We start from the raw sequence: 19,242 nt of genomic DNA, 5'->3' as shown, positions 1-19,242 counted from the left end.
TCTGAAGGCCTGTGGCCAGCAGCAAAGCAGGATGGGAACAGGCTACACAGTGGGGCAAAAGAGTCCTTGGGGGGCCACGAGTGGAACAGAACCAACCGCCTCATGTCATTTACTCATAATGATGTCTTCCTTTGGTCGAAAAGGGAGGGGTGCATGGGATGGAGGAGGGGGCAGTGTCCCCCTCCTTCACTAGACACCGCAGATTCAGCCTCTCTCTTCCTTTGTCTGAATGGTGAAAGCATCCTCTTTGGTCTGTCACCGGGCTCTGTGATTAAGCAGCAGAAACAGACCCCAGCTTTTTTCACATTAGAATCCCATTTAGTGGTTCTTATCGCAGGCATCTATCCGGTCACATGTTGGGATGGAGTTATATTTCATTGTTTTGTGAACTGTAACGTATATTCCCTCGTGGGCACAATTGGACAGATGTGCTTGTTTAATTTGTAGCATTATCTCAAAACATCGACTTTACAGGATCCGGTTGTCACCGCCAAAGAGGCAGCGCTGATGGATCTGACTGTGTACCAGTGTTCATTAAACACACTCCAAACAGCCTTCAAACCGACTCTATTAGTGGCTGCCTCCAGAACAAGAGGCGCCTGAATGCAATTTTTGACCATGAAATGCTCTTTAAGCAGATGAACAAGACTTGAAAGATGAGCGGGACTTGAAGTTTCCTTTTTTTTCCCTTGAAAATGCCAGTGAGGAGTCAATCACTGGATATCAAAGCAGCGGGGACACGCACACAGACACACACGCAAGAAAATCCAGTGATAATAAAACGTAAGGCTTCCCACACCCACTGAAGCCCGCTAAGATGGCCATCACAAGTATGAGCGTCGACACAAAGAGCAGACATCGGCCTTTCAGCGAGCAGCTAGCTGTCGCTCTGCTTTAGCTGCAGGCATGCGACGACAGTTTGCGTGGAATCGAGATCCGGTTTTCCACGTAGCTGAGCAGGAAGAGACCAGAGACTTGTTCAAGATACTTGGCTGACCCACACTGCCTACAGCAGGCAACATATGGCTCCCTGGTCTGGCATTGCCTTGTTTATTATGTATGCTGCAATTTATTTCTGCACTGCTCTACTGAGAATACCCACACAAAATGAAGCTGCCTGACTAAGTGAGAAATATATTCTGGCAGCCAGATGAGATAAAAAAGTGAGTTAAATATACCAGCAGACAAATAACTATTAAAGTCTGCATGTTCATATTAAGCATCATCTGTGGTAGTCATTCCTTATCACAGCTGAGCTAGAGAGATTTCAGCCTATCGATCGGTAAAAGTAAGTGTGTGAAAGAGAGTATGAGTCAAAAGGGGATCTGAAGGTGGGCTGACAGATGCAATACACATGGAGGACCTAAAGATGGAGAGATCACGTTTGTTCTCTGTCAGGTTTGACCGAGGCCTTCTCTGCTCAGAGGTGACTGTTGCTCTTTCTGGTGCCCTCTAACACCCCCTTGGGATCCTTCCACTCAACTCCACTGCCTCCACTTTGATGCAAAAAAAAGAAGGGGGGTGGGGGGGAGTTATTGTGTAAATATTTTGCTTGAGCATTTGAGCATCTTAATCTTCCATAAGGTGATCTTTGGAGTGGAGCAACATGGGGTGCTGATGTTCAGAGGAGCTCCCAGTTGTAGAAAGAAAGAGGGAGCGAAAGAGACAGAGAAGGGAGGGAGAGGAAGAAGAAGAAGGTCTGTGTACTTGCTGGAGTGCTGGGAGCTAGAGTTCACTACGGGGGCGTAAGTGTGTCAAGAAGAGCGCTTTTCCCCCATCCGCAAGCCCCGGGCCCTCTCCACAACATTAAAAAGCATAAACAGTCAATACTGAATGTAACTCAGAGAAAGAGCAAGAGAGGGAGCGTGGAAAAAAAAAGAAACAAGTACGAGAACGCAAGGGTGTTTCAAGCGTTACACAACATAGTGAGATCAGAGAAATGGAGGCTGGGCTATAGTGTATAGTTGCAAAGCTTTCTGATGGAGGAAGGGAGCCTCTCCAAGTGAATCATTCATTGCGGGCGGCAGGGGTGTAAATATGAAGGGGAGGGTTGAAGGAGAGCGGGATCAAGGAAATGCACACCTGGTGCAAGACAGGGGTCAGATTGGCCCTACACAAAAGGAAACGAAAGAGAAAAAGAGAATGAGTTGTTTGGCATACCTCTGTTTAGATAGCAGCAGTGCTTCTATCGGCGCGCTTGTGCAAAGCAGGACAGAATGGAGTAGGTAGAAGGTGCATATGGTGGTAGGCTGTCTGTGTCGATACACATGCTGAAAACACATGCTTTCTATGCCGATGAGAGGGAGGCTCGTCTTATTTATAAGGAAGAAAAAAAAAAGACTTTCAAACGTTCAACATTTTAGACTTCCAGTTTTGAGATGTGAGGGCTTGTTTATCTGTGGCACATTGTTCCTGCTCATAATCGCTCAAGAGTCTCAATCAGTCACTCCCTCTCTCTCCGTCTCTCACAAGTTTTTCAAACGACATCTCCCAAACACTCGACACCTGGCTGGCTGACTTCAGAGCCGAAATCAGCGGAGAAGTCTGTGTGTCTCTGTGTTTCTTTTTTTTAATCATCCATTCAGTCGCTCCTCACATGTTCAAGCCTATGCATTCGGGGAGATCTTCCTCTATAGACAGATCATAAAGACTCAGAGCTTACTGGAAAGCAGGTGTGGGCAGGTTGGTACGTGACGGTATTGAGGACATGTGAATTGTTTGTATGTTTGAGATTAAAACCAGCCTCTGTTTTTATTTTTTCTTTAATTAACTAAAATGCTCACCATTCATTTTTAGCCCTAAAAGGAGATCTAAACTGTGAATACTAAAGGACGTGTCAGGTGAGAATTATTTAACAAGAAACTGTTTCTTTAAAAATAAAAAGTGCGTGTGGCATGTGTGTTTATTTTCAAGGTTCTCCAGTTTATAGAGAACTTATGAACCGCTGCTTTCCTCTTAAAAACCAAGGACATTCAGACTACATGCTGTTTTTTTGTTGTTTTATTTCTCCTTGAGAGAATGTTCTCCTGGTTTATGGCCAAACAAAAGTTGCTTCAGTGCAAAGTACTGTTTGAGCCACTTCCCCTGCCAGAGCAAGACTCCATATTTTAAACATTTGGAGGAGGAAACAATATCTATGAAAAGTGTGAAATTTGATTTCTACCCCACGGAATAGGCCGTTTCCTTCTGTTGTCAAACAGAATGACTAAACATGCTCATTCACATGCTCCCATGGTAGGACGTTATTAATTTATCACTTCAGAGTTATCTGTGCTCTGTCTCTCACATGCACGCACACACACACAAACACACACTTTCGTACACGTTTGCTTCTTGATGATTGACAATGTGATAAATTTTATTTGAATATGGCTAACATGAATTATGTAACCATAGAGACTGGTGGCTTTGTTGCTTCCCTCTTGCTCTTTGCTTTTCCTCCAAGATAACATACAGTTGATAATTTACAGTAGAACACATTCTGAAACTATAAAGAAAGATATAGCGACAATGCCCCGCAGAGAACAAAACAGAGTGCTTCAGTGCAACCAGCCGAGCTGATTGTGAGAGTTGCAGAGGAGAGGAGAGTCGATGTTCATATTGTGGCAATGCTGCCATAAGATTAGGTGGTTGACACTTTGACACTGCTCTGATGGTAGCGATGAGGTCTCAGGGGAATGGGTTAGGCCAAGAGAAGAGAAAAAATAAACACAAATGAAAGGAGAAAAAAATCAGCACAGCACCCACGGTATCTGATGTGATAGCTGTGGCGAAAGACAGTCTTTGAAAGGCTTGAGGGAAGTGACAATACAGTATGTTTTTTTCCTTGTTGATGCTCTTCCAGGCGGCTAACAAAAATACAAAAAAAAAAAAGAAGAAGAAAAAAAACTCGTCTGATTGGTCTGAAAAGACTGTCAAATGTCAAGTAGTTATCAAACAGAAGACTTGTTTTCTTTTAAAAAGATACCAGCAGAAGGAAAAGCCTAACCTTTCAGCAAGTGAGTGGAAGTCACTCAACCCATCATGTGCGGTACTCTATACAAGCAAAAGCCCTCGCTCTTTACAAGGCTTACACTTTCCCCTCTGATTCAAATCCATAGCTGCTGACACAAGTTGTCGATGGCTGAAATAAATGGAACTCTAAAAATACCCGGTTCTGGGGAATTATTTATCGGTAGCTCACAACCGAGCAAAAGAAAAAAGAGGCCAAACTAACATTCACGCACAAAAAAGGGAGTTTTCTGTAGATGTGGGCACATAAAATTAAGTAATTTTACAGTAAGTAACCCACCCAGAACTCGTGTTTTCCCTCAATTCACGGTCACATTTAGATCTCAGATTTCAAGGTCCTTACTGCAGGTCCTTGCTCTTCCGTCTCATGTTTACATCTCAATAGGGCCCGTGCAGGATTTCACAGCACCGTCGACGACCCAGGCTGACAGAAACAGCTTGCTTAACACTGCACATACAGTTGTATTTCGGTGTTCCAGTTCCTGCAGCTGACGTTGTTCAACTCCCTTCACGCCGAGCCGCTCTTGCGTGAAAAGAGAGATGGGACGTTTTTTTTCTTTTTTTTGTCCTTGATTTTCAAAGCGCTGAGACTTGTTAATGCCCTCGTTTTTATGTAAACCACTGAATCAATCATCACCGCTCCATTGTACCGTTCAAACAAACTTCTGCACAACTTTCACATGAACCTGCGCTTCTGCTCTCATTATTTTTTGATTTTATTCGGAGGAAGTCTGCAGCTTTGTGCTCGCTGCACGGGGAGGTCAGAGATCAGGCTGGAGCTGGCAGCGATTCAGTGTCTTGCTCAAAGACACTCGAGCAGACTGGGTGCTCTGCTACTGTGGGCCCCGAGCTCAGCTACGCTGCCCTGCAACTCCAACACTGGCAGTTGATATGAATCTCAAAGACTGAATATTTTTATCCTAGACTTTTATTCTTGGGCTGTCTAGAGAGGCAGAGCGTAATCAGTGACTTTTATCTCAGAATAGGAAATTACAACATCCCTAGAAATGCTTAATCTGACCTGCAATTCAGCTACACAACAGCTCGAGTGAGGTAATTACCTAAGAAAGCAAACAGAAGCATCTTGCGTATCTGCCAAGTTTAAAAAAAGAATATTTTTTACTGGCGATGGAAATAGAGGTGAGGAAAATATCGGAGGCTTGTTGTCACACTCTTCTCCATCTATTAACTGGTGCATCACATCAGGTGAAGAGTTTTCTTCCTGAAGATGCTATTGTTAAGAATTGAGTTGACTCATATCCGTTATTCCAGTTATCAACACTCTAAAGAAAGAGGATTTTTGTATTCTTCCACCAGATCTTGGCGCTATCGAGCTTTTATTTAAAGGGGAAAAAACTACTGCAGACAAGGCCACAAGCATCACATCTTCAGTTTCAAACAAAGGTGAGTCCAGGACAAACTGTGTACTTTGGAATTTCTCTGCATTGAAGGGAGGTGAAAATGAACATTAATATGTACAGCTGGCTCTTTGTATCACTCGTGCTGTGCTGCCTTTGGTGTCCTGTTGAGAGAGTGTCTAAGCAGTGTACCATCAATAGCAGGGAACAAACCCAGAGAAAATATCAAGTCTTTTTCCACAACTGCCTCCCTGCCTTGCTCTGCCTTAAGATTAATCTAATTTGGTCTTTATTGAGAAATGGGTAAGAGCAGTTTTGTTTTATTTATGTATGTTTTTTTTCCTCCTCTGCTCCTTTCCTTTGTTGCTTCTCCTCGGCTGCCTCTGACAAAAGACAACCAGCCTGCCAAGCCCGGTGTTGCTCTGGGACGGACCTGTCAATCACTCCTGACGGCACCCTGACAACATGTACGTTAAAATTTCAAACGGGACTCAAAGGCGGCGCGTGACAGCCGAGCCTTTGAAAGTGGCTGTAGCGCTTGGCGACAGCCAGAGGAGTACGGATGGAAAACAAACTAGAAAACAACAGTGCGGAGGGAAAAGAGAAATAGAGTCAGAGACTGAGAGGGAGAGGCGAGAGAGGAAAAAAACAAACCAAAAGTTAAAAGCAAAACAGTGAAGAATGTGGGTCTTGATGATGGGAACTGGCATTAGTTTCTCCCTTAGTGTATCATTGTTTTTTAATTTGGTTGAAACTCCCCTGAGTGGAGCTTTCGGTCTTCCAGGGACTGTGCCGAGGGCCCGTTCTCTCCGCAGTCCAGGGACAGCAGCATCTCTCTCCTGCTCCTCCGAGGCCTCACTCAGATCAAGTCAAGCCTCACGTGCGTCTCGCTGCTACCCTTCAACGCAAAACAACTGTGCACCGATCTTAATAATATTCTTGATTCCACCTCGCATACATGCGCTTCATGGCTGCAATTAATTCCCAGTGGGAAAGGGAAAAACCAGCAGTTTTCACAGAGATAAGTATAGAATTTATAACTCTAAAACCTATAGTCTTCAATACCAACTAGAAAAAGGAGAACTCAATTTGGATTCTTTCCTTGCTATCCCAGAATGGCCAGGACAAAACACTTTTAAAGCAACATATCTGTGAAAAGCCTTTGCGGTTGCCATATGGAGTAAAATGCGCACGCACGAGCTTGAGGATGCACTTTTAAATGATCACCTGCCACAAAACAGAGAGAGAGAGCACCACCAGTCTCTTTACTGTGGCTAAATGAACAGTGTAAATGGTGTACGACACAAAAGGCCTGGGCTGTGCCAGACCCTATGGGAGAACTGCCATCTCTGCAGTCCTGCAGTTTGTGCACTGATCCTTCAGTCAGCATCCACATCTGCAGTTCAAAAACACACAGTGGCTTGAAACTGCTACAAAGCTAACTGTTCATTGTCTATCTGAGACTTTGTTTGACCATGCTGTGTGGGTGTGTGTGCGCACACAAGTGTGTGCCCGTCTAGTCAAAGTTTGTTTGAAACTAGCATTGTAAAACCAACTCTAGAGCGTGTGTGTTTGTGTGTACAGCGTGTGTGTTTGACTTCTACAAACAAGTGGACAAGCAGTGTGTGTGCTGAGGGACACGGGTCATGTCAGCCTGTTAGTGATTTTATAAAGTTCTCCCCTGGTGGAGCCATGTTGGACCACTGATAGGCGTCAGTACAGACACGAGTCGTGGCACTGACTTACACGGAGCCGTACCACATTGTCTAACTCGTGTCTATATACATGTGAGTCCAAGCTTACCTACTAATGTATAGATGCAAGCAAACAAACACACATCGAAGCAGCTCTGAGATATGGCTGTTGTATAAAGGACTTAAAAACAGCCACCAGGCAGCCAGATAATGCTTTAGCTTCCAGTGCCCTCTAGTGCTTGGAGCTGATTGGCAAATATCTTCTGAAACTGGCCAACTATCAAGACAAACTGAGCCCCACTGAAAAGTCCCAGTATAACAGAAAAACAAATCTGTATGTGTCTATAGATTTAATAGTAAAGTTTGAAAATATGTAGTCTTTTAGTGGATAAGAACAAAGAAGCAGCTATTGGAAATTTCCTAATAAGTACACTGGCATTAATACAGGGAGTAAAGCAGAGTTTTCAAATAACAATAAATATACGTATAAATATGTTCGCTGTGCAATAATATAAAATCGAATTATCACGTTTCAGGCAAACAACTGATTATTAATAGATTCAGATCATGAAGCAATCAATTGTTTAACTGGTTGTTAGTGTGTAAAATATTCTTAAACTTTAAAATAATCATTTCGTTCTTACTAAATTGCTGCTAATAATAAATATTTGTCTAAAAATGATTTGGAAATTTTAAATCAAAATCAGTTTAAAAATATACAATGTTATTTAAACGAAAAAAGGCTGTTTCATCTGTTCACTTTGTGATATTGATCTAATTTTTCTTAAAATCACATAGCTTTTAGTTTGTATTTACCTTTCTAAAAGGTCAGATTTGGGGCTTTTTTTTGGATTTGACATTAGAACATAAAATAATCAAAGTAAGCTCTCACTTTCTTTTATATGATAAGGTGGGAAAATCTTGAAATCAAATGAGCCAAAACCTTGTTTAGATTTCAGTAACTTAAATGCTTCTCAAAGCTGGGATGTAGGCAATAACATAATAATACACATAAAATAAAAAGGCTTTATTAGCTATAACAGTTTGTTTAAACTGAGTGTAATAGAAGCGAGTCATCTAGGACTTTAGGTTATTTTAAACCATGGGCCCGTAAGCATACGCGTGAGTCGCGACAGAAAATAGACCCTGTTATTATGCTCTTTGTTGTCTATTATTCATGTGCTTTGTGCACGCACGCACGCACGCACGCACGCACGCACGCACGCACGCACACACACACACACACACACACACACACACACACACACACCAAAATACAAAAAAAAATCTAAAAGAAGATTGGAGTGTCCAAAAATGTAATGTTGTTTGCTTAATCATGAAACTCATAGTTTTATTGTTTCTCTTTATAGCTTTATTATAGAGTTAAATAGTTATAATACACTTAAATCTCCCTTTTTGTCTTCAATTTCTTTATTCCTTCAAATGATTGAATTCCCTCACCTTTCCTCATTTTTGACACATTTGACATGTAAATATAGTCAATTATACTAAGGTCAGGTGGGCCACTCACTTTTCAGCAACTGGATCCTCCACGTGAAGATATTAATGTAGTTTTATATATACTGCCTAATTTAATATAGTAATGACAGGGTTTAGTAAATGATATGCATGCATTTTTGTGCATGCATGACAAAGCTGGCAGAGGTGGGATTTGAGAGGCACCTCAAAGATATGATTATCCTGAGTGTCTCTGCTCAATAATGTTACCTGCTGGGACAGCAGCACTGCTCCTCTAAATAAATTGCAAGTGGCCTTGGGCAATAAGAGGAACCCTCCTTTGATCTGCCTGACTGCCAACGAGGAAAATGTGCAGGCAGTCAATCAAGCTCTTAAGGCTTTGCAACAATGAAGCTGACCCCACTTTATTATTTATTTTCTAAATTGATGTATTTCATTATCACAAGGTGTCTACTTGGTGGGGTAGTGGGGTGGGGTGGAGGAGAGAGAGTGTGTGTGTGTGTGTGTGTGTGTGGGGGGGCAACATGATCAATAATTGATATGCGGTGTGAAAAAGCTGATTTGCTGCCTCTCCTCTGGTGCACTTGTCACTAGCTGTTGTCAGAACACATTTGCTTTGATGACAAATTTGAAGAAGTGAACAACAGCATCACATCTTATTATAAATTTAGTGAGTTGGTGAAAGGCACGGGGCCCTTCTCGCTGAGGCTCTGTTTGTTCAGGGCGCTCTGGAGGAATGACTACCAAGCTCTGAGGTGAGTTACAGTCTTGTAAGCAAAGAGATGAGAGGGGGGTTGAACTTTTTTGTCATGTGTCAGTAAACAGCGTGACTTGTTTGAAAGGCACCTGGATTACAGGGTGAAAAGTTGCTCTTTAAACCTTTAAAGCTCTGGGATACGGGAGACACGCCACGTCAAAAACAAAGTGTGAAGATGAGGAGTGAGAGCAACTAAAAGCCATCACTCCCCAAAGTGCGTCTGCTGAGAGACGAAGGAGTCGTCCTGCTTTTCACAGAGTTTGGGTCATGGCTGAGCATCTCAAACTGATCTCGTCAAATAAAGAAAGATGCTCGGTTCATTCGATCGGCACAGATTTGTAAAAAAAACAAACAAACAAAAAACAAATATACAGATAAGGGAAATCAAACACTGAAGAGTGCTGCGAATAACCTCTAAGCTTAAATTTAATGTGTAAGCACAACACAGAAAGGAAGATCTGACATAGAGGTTGGAAAGTGTGGCCCAGGTATGAGAAAACTGCCACAGCAGATAAAACAGAAGGTCATAAAAAGTCATAAACCAACATTAACAGTTGTATCTTTCTAATCACCTGTGGGCACCTGCATCGCACTAAAACAAAATCTTTATGGTGATTTCATTGCTAAGAGAAGTTCTTAATTAGCCTACATATATTTTTTTAATTACATGTAGAGTCTGAAGATTTACTGCAAACTTTAAAACTAAATCCTGATGGAGAACAGTTCAACACAAAATCTCAGAGAAAGGAAAACAAACATATCAACAATTCAACATAATTGACAGCTGCATCCATTTGCTCATTCCAAGCCCCCGGCCCCTCCCTCCTCTCCTGCTTTTCCACTCTGTTCTTCCAACACCATTTCCTCTTTTAATTATCCCCCAGCAAAAAAGATGGAGCACATCAGACGCATCGCGGTAAATCCTGGCCCTGGCACGGGCTCACAGTGGCTCCTGCGTCTGGCAATCCCGATAGAGCCTGTGCGCTGGCAGTGACAAGACAGGGAGGATGCCTGGAGATTTTCTGACAGAAAGAATGGAGAGGATGATCTCTCAGCAAAAGAGAGGTCCTCATTCTACTCCCGGCGTGGGAGGCTTTTTGGCAAGCGCTTTCCCATCATACCACATTTTCAGCACCAGATTAGCCAGTTCTCAGGAGCAAAACTCACATAGAACCCTTGTTTACACCTCAGTACATAGTGTTTTTGTAATGACTGCACACTGCACACAAGCACGGTTGCTCTCCTATCTCCACCAGCAACATTTTAGGGGTGACACTTATTGTATGTATCAGGGTCAGAGAGACTATTGTCTGGATTAAGGGAATATGATTTGTTTCATACTGAAAGAAGTCTCCTCTGACCAAAAAAACTGTGTTTTACTGACTGAATTGCTCATTCAGATTCTAATTAGGTATCAGCAACACGAATGGGTTTTGCTTTGGGAAGCCAGATAGATGAAAAAGGTTGCAAGTTAACTAGTGTTGGGCTGCTATCTGTCAGAGTTTCTCCTCTATTCGTGGAGTGTGCATCAATCACTGAGGTCCCCAACTGACAGTCGTTCTGTGGGCTAATAGTGTCGTCATCTCCCATGCGATTACACAGATTGCGCAACGAGATCCTCGGACACAATGGAGCAGCGAATACAGCCCCCCTGTCTCCACCCCCATTCTGTTCCCCTCTACTTTCCTTTTCTTCCATCATTCTAAGATGAAGAGTGGAAAGCTCCGCAGCGGGTAGCTTTCTTCTCCTCCGGGGGGAACTAAGAAAGCAGGCAAGGGTCTCTGTGATGTTAGTTTCCCTTCAGGGTGGGGAGGAGATGTCTTGTAGCACAGCTAAAGATGATCATTTGAGAGCCCGTGAAACAAGGTGCCAAAGAAACATGGCGAGGTCCCGACTAATGAGTTAGGGTTAGCTGATGTTCCTCAATGATGAAAATGAGAACAATGACAGTAATGACAGTGGCAATCACTTTTTTCCCTCAGTTTAGACACTGTATTGCACCACAGTTACACGCTTCTCTCTGCAAATAGGTCAGGGGTCAGGCTTAGCTGTAGCCCAACTCAAAGACACCTCAGCACAAAAAAAGAATAAATTCTAGCAAATGCATCACGGTCTTAGAGCTTAAACGAGCATTTGACGGAGTACAATTTCTTGCCCTCTTGCAGCTAAAAAGGCTTTACGTTTAATTAGCGTGATGAAAGAAATGATTAATCTGTGAACATATGAGAAAAATCTAAACATGTTTCTTATGCATTCCGATAAAAACCTTTCTCCCAAAGTAAACATTTGCTCCAGAAACTCACAAAACAAAACAACATCCCATCTGATAATCTGCCACAATTACGCTACACAGATGATGAAAGGATATCAATGGTCTACTTATGTCACAGAAAAAGAGAGGAGCTTCAAACATGAAACCTATTGAAGCCTATGAGAGTTTCGAGTCGATCAGTGATCAAAGGAGCAAAAGCTTATCAGTGCCGTTTCTTAGCATTGAAATAGTGTCATGTGGCTTTGGATATACTACCAGGGTAGGAGTGTTTATGCCTAGAAACATAATGGCTATTGTGTTTTCTGAAAACATTAGCCCTTTTTTTTCCAGAGTTAAAGCTGTAAAAAGCATACAGAGTGGAGAGGGGGCACGAGCTCTTTATCCCCATGAAAGGCTAAAGGATGGAACTGACCTTTCTGGCATCAGCTGGGCTTTGGGAGCACAATACATGGCGGCAACTCTTTCTGGCCTTTTCCCCTTCGGCTCTGGGCTATGCTTACAAGCCAAAGACTCAAGTCCAAACATCTATCATTTTATACAAAGACTCAAACGCACACATGCCCCGAACCCCTTCTTTTATATCATAAAAACACACACACACATACAAAAACAGACACACACTGAGCAGTCCTGTCTGTTCATCTGCAAACAGACCAGTCCCGTCTGACATCACAGTACAACTGCAGGCTATGGAAGCAAAAAGAGACAACAAATCACTTTAGATTACATCAACTCAAAAGCCCAACTCAGTATCAACATCAACTCCCTTTAATGGAAACTGAGCAACAGTTAAATTAGAAGCTAAACCTCGTCGGTAATGCCCCGATCTAAACTTGAGCTGGGACCGGATGAAAAGCGACTGTTACAATGTGACATCCAAGCAAGACAAAATGAAAAGCATGACCTCATTGAGTACAACTTCAGCGAGTGCTCCGCAAAAATGACCTGAGCTGCTGTACACTTTAGACGCTTTGTTGTCAGGGGGGCCTCACACCCAAAGAGCCTTTGTGTTATATTTGAAAAGGCTACATCACAAGGTCATGGCGGAACAGGGGTCACGCAAATACAGAATAGCACTTGTGTGGTGGTCATTTTTGTGAGCGAGGGGGGGTTGCCAATTCTATAGGTAAACTCTAGCAGTTTGGAGATAAGTTACCCATAGGATATGAGACAAAAGAGAACAGTAGCTGGCATCTGAAAAGGTAAAGATAGTAGTCCCCAATGTGTCAGAGGCCTCATGGTCAGCAGGAGAGTATAAAAGGACCTCTAAGTGTGTCTAACTCTACGGTGCGCAAACATCCACAGTCCTACAACCATGGGAAAGGTATGAGCTCACCTGCAGTAAGGCAACAGCTTTGGACAGGTGGTGAAGGAGAAAATAGCATTAATTGAAAACATGCAGTCATGTATAGGAAGGAGATTCAGTGAAGGAGAAGACAGGGCAGCAGAAATACTCTTTTGTCTTTGTTTTGATGTGTTTGGATGGGACAAGCAGAACCCCCCCCAGCTCAAACAGTGGTTTTAGTTACCTTATTTTTCATCTGTTAAGCAGTGCAAATAAATGTGTAAAGAAGTGTAGAGGGTTGGTAGAGAGAGCCTATTCACGAGTCTACGAGATAGCATTTCTTTATGCCGAACATAAACTGTATTCTCTCTCTCTCCCTTCTCTCCTCGAGATCGTCTTCTACGAGGGCCGCAACTTCCAGGGCCGCCACTGGGAGTGCAGCAGTGACTGCATGGACACCTTTAGGCACTTCAACTACTGCAACTCCCTCCGTGTCAGCGGCGGCCACTGCGTGCTCTACGAGAAACCTCACTACATGGGATACCAGTACATTCTCAGCCCTGGCGAGTACCCTGACTACCACTGGTGGATGGGCTTCAACAACTGCATCCGCTCCTGCCAGATGTTCCCTCCTGTAAGTCAATCAAACAGACAGATAGAATTGGTAGCACCCTCCCACCCTCCCACCCCCCGCTACACTCACCTTGTACATCAAAAGCTGCTTTGGATATGGATGTCAATCACTGGCTTTTTGATGTCATTTACAGATACTCACACAGGTCATAGCATAAAAGTCTCTGCTGCAAGGCCCACAAAGGAGACCGAGTCAGCCTTTAAAAAGAATATGACATACCCCCCATAAGACTTGGTGCCTTCACTCTAATTCTGTTTGTCACATTGAGTGTTTCTGGCAGTTCAGGGAGGAGGAAAAAAAACTAATTCTGTCATGCTCCGAAAGAGTTGTTGCTCAATCTCGTTTGTAGTTAAAGAAACCGAGTAGTACGAGAACTGAATTAAAAAGTTAGCTCGTTGTGGGAAGAGTTCTCTAGAGATTACACCTATTGAAAATAACATAATAGTCATGATTACCCTGTTTTCTTTCACAATGCAGTATAGGGGATCCTACAGGATGAGGATCTACAACAGGCCAGACATGATGGGACACTCAATGGAGTTTATGGATGACTGCCCCAACGTGTATGACCGCTTCCGCTACCGTGACATTTTCTCCTGCAACATCATGGAGGGTTACTGGATCTTCTACGAGCACCCCAACTACAGGGGACGCCAGTATTTCCTTCGCCCTGGAGAGTACAGGGCCTGTGGCGACTGGGGCTGCCACAATCCCATGGTGGGCTCATTCAGGAGAATGAGGACTCTCATGTAAACTGCACCCGTGTGCATCTCAAATGAACATTAAACACAAAACTTTAAAATAATGATGTCCTTTGTGAGCTTTCTTTTTTGAACGTAGACATGAATGCAACTTGCAGTGACACTCTAGCAAGGCAGCATATTTGCTTCCTGATTATATTCAACCAACAAAGGCTGCTGCTTGAATGGGTTTATAATACAAGTCAGATCTCAGACTGTTTGCTGCTCTGTCTAGCTTCACAGTCTGCATGCAGGTTTCAAACATTCATGCCATTAAAGGCAGATGTTTGCAACTCTTATTGTAGGCCTTTGAGAAAATGCAGTTGGACAGTATTTTCCATAGACAGACAGAGCTTTGACAGAGACAAAGCGGCTGCGGTGGCTCAACAGTGCCATAGTGTTGTGAAGTCTATAGAGCGCACTGTGCTGACACGACAAAGCTTTGTTTCACTATTGCAAAGCCCTGATCTAAGCAGGGTCTATAAAGAGGTCTGGGAGAGCCCCGCATCTGGTCTGGTCTGAACTTAACGCAGTTACAATGGGCAAGGTAAGGAAGAAATTTAACAAATGTAATGTTTCACTGATATTTGATGTGCGGTATACCGATTTGTGTAGTAAATATAGTGCTTTACAAATTTGTTAGATCACCTGTTATATATATAAAAAAGAAAACACAAATATTTAAAAAGCATATTTTTATTTATTAGGAAATACCAAACTGAATTCACTTTTTCCCACTGGACTTCAAGCATAACATTTAACCACTAAAACAAAAGTTTATTTTCAGGAATGCAAGTAAATACCTATAATTTGGTAAAAAATAAGACTTAATTTGGCTTTTTAGTAAGACTGTAGATTTAAAAATTAATGGAGAATAACAATAACTATATTTTAGCATTAAAAATATCATTTTATCATTACCAACACTGCCAATTTAGGGTAGCTGTGACAAAAAACTGACTTTGAGTCGTGATCTAATATATTTGTTAAGCACTATAGATAAATAATTAAGTTGAACTAATATATTCTGATAACGAGCTGTAAAAATATATACATCTTTTGGTCATATGAAACGTAAAAGACCTTTAAAGAGTAACAACGTATCGCTCTCTGGGTTAAACATACCATTAGTTCTTTAGGACTATTTACCATATTTACATAACCTATAAATTAATGTAAGAAATGCTAAAAGTGCAGGGAAATGTAATTCTTCTCTCAAGGATAGTAGAAGCCTCAAATATTTAATTGATCTTATAGTCCTATTTCCTGTGAAAACAGACAAAGAACTTGTGAAAAGTATTACACAGTTCATTCATTAAAATGTACCAAATGCTATACTTTATTTTATTCGGCTTTGCTTCTAGCACATCTTTTGGGACTTTTTTGTACTCCCTTAAGCTTATCTTTTTTTCAAATTTCTCCACTTACAAATTTTCTACTCAGAAACTTTTGTTAGATAAAACTAACTTTAAAAGTCTGGCTCAGAATACTGAACAGTGAACACTAAGCGTTCATGTTATTAGTGTTTAAGAGCCTGAAAACCTGACAGGTAACTACACGGTTACATTTCTGCGGTGGTCTTTGGAACATCTCTGTGGTGATACACTAATGCTGAGCCATCTGTTCTGTGCAGATTATCTTCTATGAAGACAGGAACTTCCAGGGTCGTCACTATGAGTGCAGTACTGACTGCCCCGAGATGCAAAACTACTTCAGCCGTTGTAACTCGATAAGAGTTGAGAGCGGTTGCTGGGTGGCCTACGAAAAGCCAAATTATGGCGGCTACCAGTACATGCTGCACAAGGGAGAGTACCCCGACTACCAGCGCTGGGCAGGCTTCAATGACTGTATCCGCTCCTGTCGTATGGTGCCTCCTGTGAGTTTAAACTCATTTTCTCTTCAGGATCATTTGGTTCTTATGTCTACTGCTGTTACTTGAAGCATCAATGCCAGTAGCCAGGATTATTTTAACACATCTCGAAGTGTAGACTGGGTAACTAGTCAGGATAATTTATCCTGGCTGACTGCAACAAAAAAGACATTTTTACCTTAATTTGTGGTATTATCTTATTCTCTTATTTCTTCCCTAGTATAATGGGAACTACAGGATGAAGATCTTCGAGCGATCTGACTTTGGCGGTCAAAACATGGAGCTAATGGAAGACTGCCCAGACCTGAACGAGCGTTTCCACACCCGTGATATCTCCTCCGTCAATGTCATGGAGGGCTACTGGATGCTGCACGAACACCCCAACTATAGGGGACGCCAGTACTTCTTGCGTCCTGGAGAATACAGGAGGCACAGCGAGTGGGGAAGCGCCAGTCCCACCATTGGCTCTCTGAGACGTGTCACTGAGCTCAACTGATTCCCATTACTTTTATTTTTAACCCTTATTTAATCCCATCATTAAGAATACCACCCTCTTGTTCCCTTAATGGCTGTATTGTTTCAGTGTGGTCTCAACACTGTGATGTTCAAACCTGAAATCATACATTTTAATGATGCGGGTTTGGATGCGTCGGATGTTGGGGTTCCCGTTTTATTGCTTTGCATTGTTGGGTAAAATTACTACCCAACTTAGTGCTCAAGCAATGCTTTGGTCGTTCCATAGCAGAATGTTTTGCCTCGCCGGTCCCTAACCTCCTGTCCTCCTGGAATCACAATAAATGAAAACTTGATGAAAGTCAACTAAAGGAAGCCTTTGTTAATTTTCTATTGACTGCTACAGCTGTCACTGTCAAAAGATCAAGGGGATATAGCTTGTCATAAATCTGAGGGGTATTTTTCTCTTTAATATGGTGATTGAACTTTAGTTTCATCAGGCCACAGAGTTAGACACTGTAGTGGAATCACTGAGGTCCTAACAATACCAAGAGTTTCTACAGTTTTTCGTGATATTACAGATCCACATACACAAAGAAAAATTATCAAGGAAACAGAAGCTTATTCTTTGAAGTTCACTATTAAAGACCATAAAAAAGGGTATCTGAGGATGGGCATGTTGGAGTCTTTATGAGATCACATGGTACAGAGTAAGCGCTTTGGGTCCATGAAAGATGCCCATATTAGATCCACATCACAAGGCCAGTGCCAACTCAAAGAGTTGGAGTCAAAGTGGCCTGGTATTAGCCCCGAGCATCAAGCTCTCTCAGAACAAAAAACAAAACCCAGTCCATATCCCTGCTCGTGCATTTTTCATCAGCCCAAGATACTGAACCCTTTCAGAACTAAATATCAATTATTGAAATTGTTAATTAGACACTACGTAATTGGCAAAGATACACATGAATAAATAACACTGACCATTAATTATTGATTCAAAAAAAATTGAACCCCAGCAGAGAGTGCATTTGAGAATCTCTGAAGATCAAGCACAACAAGAAATATGAGTTTTGGCCTTGAGTAATGTCCAATTAAAGGACTGTCAGCTTTGCTGTTCAAGTCCAGTGATTTGCCCTTATCATATTTTTTTTTATATCTGTGGACAACAATGCCCAGCAGACAACACAACATCAACAGAGTGCAACATGGGATCTGATCACCCGGGGTCTCAGGGCAAAGCCAGATAAGAGATGAGAGGAAATCTTACAGGCTGCCTAGCCTGACACATAACTGGAAGTTAATCCGAGGTCAAAAGGAACATCGACATCAGATATTTACAAAATTCAGTAAGGAAAGCATTTCAGGCATACACAGAACTACAGAAATTGCTCTGCATATAATGTTGCAGTTAAAAAAAAAGGGTGCATGCTAACCCCCCCTCCCCAAAACAAACAAACCCAAAACAATCATGCAAACAAACAAAAAATAAATACTGCAAATGATCTTGCATAATATTCCGTATAGTAAATTTTACTTCACTGTCCACTTTTAACATAACTGAAAAATCTCCTTGGTAGATAAGGACAAAAGTTACAATACTTTCTCTATTTTTCTATATTTTCATCCATCCTTTTTCTTCCACTTTTCCAGTTCAGCGATATCACAGTATTTTCATTGTTGGTCATCCCAATATTTCTTCCTTTGAAAGCTTCAACCAAGTCAAAGCTTGAATTCAAAAACAAACCATACTGTGGAAACATTTCAACCAGGCATCTGTAAAATACAAGGGCAAAGTTTTATCCATCCATGCATTCTTTGCCACTTATTTGGGTTTGGGTCGTAGGGGCAGCAGTCAAACTAGAGATTTATGCTTCAGTGGGAAATCTAAACCGTAGGTATGTTATAACTGCAAACCCTCTGGGCACCCTACTGCCTGATTTAAACTCCTTGGGTGAATCTTTGCAGAATCTACGATGTAACCTACACAGTCAGGCTGACCAACCCAATCAGACCCTTTCTACAGCCTGACAGCTCCTTTGACTTCCAGTGTGACTGGGATTACTGCTACAATTGGCACCAGTTATCTTGCAGCTGCAGCTCCTGATGACACGATCACAAAACTCGATTACTGACTTGCACCTTAGCGTGTCTTGCTGCAATGTGCACTAATTGACATCTTATGCTTGATCAGTAATGGAAGGCAGTAACTCCCAATCATACCCTGAAGTCAATCAGCAAGACAACGAAATCCCCACATTAAACACTCTGACACCCCACCAAAGCTGGGTACTCTGAACTGTCATTTGGCAGGTACACAAGAAAAACAATCAGGACCAGTCTTCTGACCTGAAGGTACAGGGAAGCAACCATCTTGTCCACTGGAAAATATCTTAACGTGCTGGCACCAAATTGGGGGGATACAAGTATACTCTGCCAGTCGCATTACACTTGGAGCAAGTCCAACTCCTCTCCACAAAACTGATTCCAGAGCCTAAATTGTGCGTTGAGCCAATATTGGATTAATATTGAATTAATATCCCTCAACCTCACGTACTGCACCAGTGAAGTAACATTGCATGCGTCACAATCCATATAGTACTGAACCCCTACAGCTCCTGTAGGTAGTGGGCCCACAGGAGGGCAGACCCATGTAGCTGCTTCAGGCTAAGGCCCAGCAACCAGACATCTC

General features: G+C 42.3%; 2 protein-coding genes across 2 annotated transcripts; both read left to right on the top strand.

Moving 5' to 3' along the window:
• Positions 1–12,746: 12,746 nt before the first annotated feature.
• crygmxl2 (crystallin, gamma MX, like 2) lies at positions 12,747–14,295 on the top strand. The gene is made up of 3 exons (XM_086303761.1): positions 12,747–12,895; positions 13,248–13,490; positions 13,968–14,295. Exons 1-3 carry the CDS (start codon positions 12,887–12,889, stop codon positions 14,241–14,243), a joined length of 528 nt encoding a protein of 175 aa, XP_086159887.1. The 5' UTR covers positions 12,747–12,886; the 3' UTR covers positions 14,244–14,295.
• Positions 14,296–14,645: 350 nt separating this feature from the next.
• Positions 14,646–16,924, top strand: crygmx (crystallin, gamma MX). The gene is made up of 3 exons (XM_086303762.1): positions 14,646–14,777; positions 15,864–16,106; positions 16,321–16,924. The coding sequence occupies exons 1-3, from the start codon at positions 14,769–14,771 to the stop codon at positions 16,594–16,596; spliced, it is 528 nt and encodes a 175-aa protein (XP_086159888.1). The 5' UTR covers positions 14,646–14,768; the 3' UTR covers positions 16,597–16,924.
• Positions 16,925–19,242: the final 2,318 nt, after the last annotated feature.

This window comes from Aulonocara sp. 'chitande type north' Nkhata Bay, linkage group LG8 (genome assembly GCF_057382095.1).
Source record: "Aulonocara sp. 'chitande type north' Nkhata Bay isolate Kocher_YH1m ecotype deep benthic linkage group LG8, A_spYH_male_GT1.1, whole genome shotgun sequence".
Taxonomy (NCBI): domain Eukaryota; kingdom Metazoa; phylum Chordata; class Actinopteri; order Cichliformes; family Cichlidae; genus Aulonocara; species Aulonocara sp. 'chitande type north' Nkhata Bay.
The sequence above is the reverse complement of the archived record's forward strand: the minus strand, read 5'-3'. Positions and strand labels throughout refer to the sequence as shown.

Bases quoted from the DNA above. Each gene is read 5' to 3' on its own strand.
- crygmx (XM_086303762.1), top strand. The intron at 16,107-16,320 runs GTGAGTTTAAAC...TTTCTTCCCTAG, and splicing joins CCTGTCGTATGGTGCCTCCT to TATAATGGGAACTACAGGAT.
- crygmxl2 (XM_086303761.1), top strand. The intron at 13,491-13,967 runs GTAAGTCAATCA...TTCACAATGCAG, and splicing joins CCTGCCAGATGTTCCCTCCT to TATAGGGGATCCTACAGGAT.